Source organism: Elephantulus edwardii, unplaced genomic scaffold (genome assembly GCF_000299155.1).
Source record: "Elephantulus edwardii isolate Elephantulus edwardi_28Jun2011 unplaced genomic scaffold, EleEdw1.0 scaffold00136, whole genome shotgun sequence".
Classification (NCBI taxonomy): domain Eukaryota; kingdom Metazoa; phylum Chordata; class Mammalia; order Macroscelidea; family Macroscelididae; genus Elephantulus; species Elephantulus edwardii.
The window spans coordinates 4181984-4190576 of record NW_006399886.1 but is presented as its reverse complement, the minus strand read 5'-3'; the positions used below and the strand labels follow the sequence as shown (position 1 = coordinate 4190576).

Sequence of the window (8593 nt, the reverse complement as noted above, 5' to 3'; positions counted from 1 at the left end):
GAATATACCACAGCTTCTCTACCCATTCGTTTGTTGATGGGCACTTAGGTTGTTTCCAACTCCTTGCTATTGTAAACAAAGCCGCGATAAACATGGGTATACATATATCTACTTGGATGTCATTTATGGTCTCAGAGGCAGTTTTAATCACACGGGAGGAGATTATCTTTATCCTGAAGAACAGCCAGTGGACATAACCTGTGTGCCTCTGGGATTGCAGCACAGCTTCTAATACATATATATACAGACACACACACATATATACACACACATATGTATGTATATATACATATACACAGACATATATATTTACACACACACGTATACACACACACACACACACACACCCCTATAAATAAGCTCTGTTCACTGAATGGTTAGGGAGTTGCTCTGCCAACTCAAAGGCAAGCAATTTGAATCCATTATCTTTGTATCAGAAGAGAATGCATAGGATTAGAGGGTTCAGATCTATTGTTTATAAGGTTGTTATGAATATTTGAAATGTCATTAAATATATATAGTATATATTTATAATTAATTGCATATTGTTCATTTGTATATATTGTATGGTATATTACAATGCTAAAGCTGGTGCCTTTATATAGTATAAAGTATATACTATATAAAGTGAGATATATATATATATATAATCTAAAGTGATCTTGGTGGTGGTAATTGCACCCATAGAATATTGTAATAAACATGTTGATCCACTTCTAGCTGTGTGCTTTAACATATGACCTCTGTGATTTGATCATCGGTACATATTCAAGTGAGAAAAGTAAAAAGGAAAATGCAAACTTTTCTAGAATGAAGAGCAGAAGCAGTTGATTCCATTTGTAAGCTTCATATCTACATTTAATAATCCTTTTGTTTTGTTTTGACCAGGTTATACAGATCTCTGAGAAAGGATAATGAAAATCTTTAGTATTGTTATACAGAGATGGATTTGAGTATTGTGGTGATCTTTAGTATTATTATACAGAGATGGCTTTTTTTTTTCATATTGCTGTGATTCTTTCTCTTGTACTTTAGGAGTATGCTGATCTGCTTCCATTTTCACTGTTTTGAACAGATAACGTGTCCAAGGCTGAGAGCTGGCAGATAAATGGGACCTTAAATATCCGCCCATCCACAGGTACTGGTGTTCTATTTTCCTTGGTTTCTGGCAAAACAGTACCCTTTGCCTTGGCCTTGGTGGACTCCATCTCTGGAAAGTTTCAGGTAACTTATACTCAAAGCCTTTTTGAATTTTTTTCTCTCGAAACTGGGTAAGAAAGTATTTTTACAGATAGCTCTGTTAAAGATTAGTTTGCTTGTGTATTCAACAGAGTCTCTAATGAACTATTAAGTACATATGATAATGTTCATTTTATAACTGTTTTGTTGGAGTGTTTCCAAAATCAGAACTGAAAAATTAGTTGATTATATCTATTTTATAAAATTTAGGTTAGGCAGACACATCTAAGTTCCTTGAAGCCTTTACTTAGTACATATGAACAACCCTTATCTGGACTTCTTGAAGAATTATGAGAATTAATTGTTTGCAATCACTCTCATGTATTTGTTTTGTAATACAGTAGAACACCTATGGAAAATGGCATGGCACTTTCTTAAAGAGCTAGAAAAGCAAATACAATATGGTCCAATAATGCCACTTCTAGTTCCATATCCTAAAGAAATAAGAGCTGTAGTATTAATATAGTATTCATACGCATGCTTATTGCAGCATTACCCATAATAACAAAAAGATGGCAAACAGTTTAAGTGTCTCTTAAGATATAGATGGATAAACAGTGATACATATATATAACAAGATGTTACAGAACAGTTAAGAATAGTGAACAATGTATATGAACTTTGTAATCAAACCAATGTAAAATATAATTTTTTATTTATAATAAAAGAAAAAAACAATGATCAATTTATGGCATATTTCACAACATAGATGAATCTAGAGAACATTATACTGAGTGAAAGAAGTCAGTCAGTCACAAAAGGGCTAATATTATATGAGACAAAAGTAATGAAAAATCTAGGCTAGGGTATATGCAGAAATAAAAATGGATGATAGATGTCTTAGGGGATAGAATAGTTGGCATAGAATAATAATGTTTCTAGTTTGGTGAGTAGTGTCTGGAATCTTAAAAGATTTTGAGAAACTGTAAAATATATGAGTATTCATCATTCTGAGCTAGAACAAATGAGAGTGAAGAAAATCAAAGACTCAAGGACTAATGGCTCACAGGAACAGCCGCACACTCTAGTCTGAGATTGAAAAAGTTAGGTGGTTCCTGGCTACCACTTCCAACCAACCATTTCTGCCCAAGGACATAGACATTCCTCATTAAAATGGAAGAAAAATGCAGAACAAGTCTCAAATTCATGAAAAACATCAGCCTTACTGGTCTGGTAGAGGTGATAGGAATTTCTGTGGCTCTGGTTATATAAGTCAATGCTTGTAACATAAAACTGAAGCTACTTCTTAAGATGATTTCTCAACCAAATAGCAGACTGGTCTGTATTATGAGCAGTAACTTCTGAGGAGGATTATTATTATTCCTTAGAACAATCAACTATACAAGACCAAAAGGACATCTCTAACCCAAAAACAAAGACAGAAAGAGACTGCAAAAAATGGACTAATGGAATCAGGAATCCCACAGTGTAAATAGGAGAATACTTGGTGAATACTTGGAGCATACTTGCAACCATGTTATAGAGCAATTTATTTATAAATTATTAAATAGAAAAATTACTTTTTGTGGAAACTTTCACCTAAAACAATGAAATATTAAAAAAGGAAGCAGAAAAAATGTTTTGTGCTATTTCATTTCTGGTGTGAGCTTTTTTCCACTCTAGTTTCTTTTCCTATAAGTACAGGCGAGAAAGCCAAGAGTGTCCATGGCTTCCTGATGGCAGCTGAGATTTGAATGGTTTTTTTTTTAAACTTCAAGAGCGTTTATTATATTATTTCCACATGTGGAGACGTTTTTCCTCCTCAGGAAGGTGGTGAAGGAAAAAAAGCCCCGAGTTTACCCTCTCACTTGCTTTTATAGCTCTTTTGAGTGCCCCTGTTAGGGCAGAGGGATTGCGATCCTGGTTGGTGGGCTGGTGATTTGAAATTTAGAGGGCACTGTGATTGCTTAGTGTTAAGGAGTTGTACTGCCAACCCCAAAGCTATAGTTCAAGTACACTGCTCTGAGGGAGAAAGATGGGCAATTTCCTTACATGTAATTTATGGTCTCTGCAGACCCATTTTTAGAGGGTCAGCTATGAGTCTGTTCCCAATTTACAATACATAATAATAATAATAATAATAATAATAATAATAATAATAATAATAAAGCTCTTGGCTAAGAGGAAGCATGAGTGTTATGAGAGGATCTGTGTTGCTCACACTTCTGCTACAGCCTAATAGTTTTGTCAGTGTATCATCCACAGTGGATTAACAGGTAAACTTATGCTTGTGCCAGTGTTGGCTTGGATTCTCTCCATAGCTTTCATAGAGAGGCAGATAATTTAATATTGCCTGTGGTAATAAGGGGTGTTGTTTGTAGTTACACGATAATTGGAATAGTTTTTGATGATTAACCATAAGCAACCCGGAAGGATCCTGCTGAGTTTTTTGTTTGTTTGTTTTGTTGGTTTTTTTTTTTTTAACTCTCCAATCTACTACAAAGAGGAAACTTTGGTGGTGTAGAACCAAGGGAGTCGAACTGTTAACCTAAAGGGCTGCTCCTCTCCAGTGGGTTAAGTCCACCAGTGGCTCCTCGGGAGAGAGATGGGCAATCCATTTCCTTGTGATTTACAAGACTTGGAATCCCAGTGGAGGATCAGCTGTGAGACCACAGTGAGATAGTGAGAAAATCTACCATAGGTGCTCGTCATTACATTAGGACTACAGATTTTTTGTTTTCAAAAAACAACCATAAGTTCTTATCCTTAACACTCTCTTTATGCAGTAGAAGATGTTAAAGCATACTCTGTTTTTGGTTTCTATGTTATTGTTTCTGTGCTTGTTTCCATGACACTTGGAGTGGGAATACATCATAGTCTTTTTTAAGTTCTGTGCACATTGCTTTCTATCACTATTCCATATATACTGAATGTATTCTGAGCTAATGATCTCTGAAAATTTTTAATAAACTCATTAAAACACTGTAACTATGGACATGTGTAATAGTAACAGACTTCATCAAATAAACCCATGTTTCTGAGAGTTTAGACTTTTTAGCCAGCATAAAGGTCTTTTCCTAATTATACACTTGAGATCTAGGAAGCATCAGGAGGGAGCTGGCCTAGTCTCTAGTTCAAATTTTGCTTCATCTCTCTTAAATTTTTCATTTCCTCTACATAAATTGTTATCTATCCATCTATCATCTAATATATCTATCTATATCTATATCTATATCATCTATATATATCTATATCATCTATATATCTATATCTATCCAATCTATATATCTATCATCTGATATATCATCTAATATATCTATCTCTATCATTTAATATCTATCTATCTATCCATCATCTTTAATAAGTTGGGTAATTTAGCTTTATAAGCAGTTCCAAAGACTCACCAAAGTGAATACATTTTCTTCTGCAAATATTGGTATTTACTGCTGAGATTCCCTAGTTTTTCTAGCTCAGAGCATTTTCAGATGACTTTGTCCAGGTCTATAGAATTGCTTGTTTACATGTCACAAACTAACCTTTTAGTCATTTCTTGTCTTTGCTTACTCAAACATATACAAGAGGTATGAGGGACTCATACCTGACCCTCCATTAGGGGATGAGAAGCTCATAGCTGACCATCATCCATTGGGGGATTAGAGACTGTAAATCACATGGGAAGAGATTGCCCATCGTTCTCCTGTAGAACAGCTAATGGATTTGAACTGAGCCCTAGAGGCCCAGTCTGTATGCTAACTTAGGACTTTTCCTTTTACTGGCATTTTCCTCAGTATAAGAGTGATACAGCATATTCATTTTTAATATGTCAGTTTTGAAGTTAGGGTCTTAGGAGTTCACAAGCAGAAAATTTTGCTTCAGATGCAACTTTAGAAAGTAAGAGATAGATAGTCATGCTGATCAGATAGCTCTCTTCATTTATTAATTTGTCAGTTTACATTTATATCTTAGCTAAATGTAGAATTTGTTAATGACTGTATTTTAGAACGATGATTATTAAATATTTTCTTTATTGAAATCCAGTGTTGTTATTAGGTGACATGATCTTGGCTCCAACTCACAGCGGCCCCAGGTACAACAGGATGAAAGTTCCCAGTCCTGGGCTGTCATCACAATCTGCTGTGCTTTAGTCCGTGGTTGCATCCACTGTGACAATCAGTCTCGTTGAGAATCTTCCTTTCTTTTGCCAACCCTCCAGTTTTCCATGGACAATATCCTTATCCTACCCAGAACTGGTGCCTCCTGATAACATGCCCAAAATATTCAAGATGAAGTCTGCCATCCTTGCTTCTAAGGGACACGCTGGATGCACGTCTTCCAAGACAGATTTGTTTGTCCTTTTGGCACTCTTTGGTATAGTCAATATTCTTTGCCAACACTACAATTTGAAGGCATAGTTCTTAGGTCTTCCTTATTCACTCATTCATTGTCCTCCTTTTACACTCATATGAAGTAATTGAAAATTCCATAGTGACATGTTTGCTCTTTAGCACTTTAAATGGTCCTTGAAAAGTAAATTAAATCCTTAACAACTTTAATCTTTTCTTTATTTATCACATTGTGACTTATTGGTCTCGTTGTGAAGATTTGTTTTCTTTATGACAAAGTGTTTTGGTTCCCCTCAAAAAACTCTCTTAAATGACATTACTATTAGTACTTACTTACATTAGATCTTTGCTCTGTTTCTTAGGATATCATAGTGTCTGTGGAAAATACAGTAATATCTCGAATAGAGGCTGTAAATTTATGTTCCAATCAACAATCTCATCTGGAATTCAGAGTCAACAAACACAACATGGAGCTGTCTAATCCATTTGGAAAAAGTACCATCTACTCTGAAGATTTTCAAAGTCAACTTGCCATCTTAGACAGAGCAATGAAGGGAACAGTGGTCACTTATCTGGGTGGTATTCCAGGTATCTATTTATTATTCACCTCTAAAATGCATTTTAATCAAATTTAAAATATTTCCATTGTGTAATTTAAAATTGGAAAATATCCATAGTTATTTTTTCTGAGAGGATATATTGATGTTTTATTGGTACAGTTATATTACTCTATGAGTGTGTGTTTTAAGAGTGAACGTAAAGGTACTGAATTTTGCTACATTGTAGTCTAGCTAGCAAAGAATTCTTTTCATTTTCAGTCTGGATCCAGTAATCAATAAGCAAATATTGTCCTTATTTTTTAAAACACTTACTACAATTCAGTAGACAAGGCAGTCATTAAATGATTAAAAAATGTAAATATTCTTAATATTTTGATCACTGATAAAGTGGAAAATTATTATTTACTTTGAGAGCCTGAAATAGGGATTTGACCTGCTTGATGATGTCCAGAAAAGACTCCCTGAGGAAGTAACTAAGATGTAAATCTTATACAGAAGAATTAACCAGGTGATAAAGAGTGAACATTGGGCTGGTACAAGAATAATAGAGTCCAAAGAGTGAAGAGCAAGGAAATAAATACATTGACATACTTTAGATAGAGATAGAAGGTCAACATGAGCAAGGGAAAAGGTAGTATAGGGTGAGTCTGGAAACTTGGTGATTGGATATTTTCTGAATTGGGCCAGGTCCTCTCCTTTTTGTTGTTGTTGTTATTTGCTTTGCTTTGTTTTAGTAAAAACCTTAGGAATCATTGAAAAGTTTTAAATAAGAATACGATACTTCATCGTGCAACTTTTAAAAGTCCATTTTGTATATTGGATGGAGATGGAACAGTGAGAGAGGCAGAAAGTGAATGCAATTGAGACGAATTTTGTGAATCGTAAAGTTGTTCAGGTGAAGAATTAGTAACAGTGAGAACAACTTCATAGCAGTCTTGTTCGGAGGGTTTCATATGTAAAAAGAAGCTCATTAATTTTCCAATTAATTATGTGAGATAGGTACCATAATAATTTATGCTGCAGTGACTGGATCATGCTCACAGCAGTAAATAATTTAAAAAAACTCACTGTTGTTGAGTTGATCTTGATTTTGACTAATGACAACACTCCATTGAGTTTCTCATGCTGTAAATTTCAATGTGATTGAACTTCATCGTTATTTTCCCATGGAGTAGCCTGTGGATTGGAATTTTTAATCTAGCCCAACACATAATGCACTATGTATTTATATAAGGGCTCCTTATATGTGAGCATGAGTGTATATATATTTACATATGTGTAAGTGTGTATGTGTACATAGGGTTGTACATATGGTTTTGAAGGCCATTATTTCAGAAGTGGATGGCCAGTTTTTCTTCCTACTTAGCCTTAATTTGGATGTTCAGTATTAGATTATCTGACAGACAAGCATTTTACCCAAAAGAGGAGATGAAAGACCTTTCATCATTATGCAGCTAACAGATCCAATGTTGGTGTAACCTCCCACTTGACGCATGTGTCATGGTCCCGCTGCCACTCTGCACCCTTTCTGCATCCTGCTTCATTCCTCATCCTGCCTCCATAGCACATCTCTTTCCACTCCCCAACAAATCCCCAATATGATGGCTAAGGCCCCTGGCCACTTCTGTCCTATCATTTCCTCTCTAATTCCCAGTGATGCTGGTGCTCTGGTCAGGTCCAGGGTGGCACAGGTGCAGACCAACCTGGGTGAGCACAGACCAACCTGAGCAGGTGCAGATGAGACCTACTAGATGGGCTGGTGCAGATGAGATGAGATAAGATGAGATGAGACACACGACCTGAGCGATTGTGGTACAAACCATGCACTACTCCTGTGCAAGTTCAACCTGAAGCTAAAGAAAATGAAAACAAATCCTCAAGAACCAAAATTTGACCTTGATCCTATCCCACCTAAATTTAAAAATCATCTCAGGAACAGGTGTGAGGTCTTGAACATTAATCAGCAAAGACCTGATGAGCTGTGGAAGGATATCAAGAATATCATCCAGGAAGAGTGCAAATGGTTATTGCAAAGACAGAAGAGGAAGAGAAGACCAAAATGGATATCAGAAGAGACTCTGAATATAGAACTAGAATGATGAGAAGCCAAAACAAAGGAAAGAAATCAGGAAGTTAAGAAACTGAACATAGGATTTTAAAGGGTAGCTCCAGAAGGCAAAGCAAAATATTATAATGAAATATGCAAAGACCTGGAGTCAGAAAACCAAAAGGCCCAAAATCAATCAACATTTCTTTTTTTTCTTTTTTTTTCAGTTAATATTTTCTTTTATTGGGAAAAAACATATTGGGGGTACAAGGAGGTGAAGGTTGGGGGCAGAAGGGTGAGGATGGGCCAGGATGCAGTTGCAGAGCTGCACAGTTTGGTCAGTGGGGGGAGCAGGTGAAGGAAATGATGAGGGTCCAGTGGGAACCAGATGCTACAGGGGAATGACAAGCATTTTCCAATAGTAATTAAACCAACTGTCTTATTGATTTGGGAATTGGATGCCG

The 8593-nt window shown here is 35.8% G+C and overlaps 1 protein-coding gene across 1 annotated transcript in view; it reads left to right on the top strand.

Moving 5' to 3' along the window:
* PROS1 (protein S (alpha)) overlaps positions 1-8593 on the top strand; it is a 117842-nt gene that overhangs the window by 96356 nt on the left and 12893 nt on the right. Inside the window, exons 13-14 of the mRNA XM_006894146.1 lie at positions 1076-1224; positions 5885-6110. Coding sequence (XP_006894208.1) covers positions 1076-1224; positions 5885-6110 — 375 coding nt within the window. The remainder of the gene's footprint in view (positions 1-1075; positions 1225-5884; positions 6111-8593) is intronic.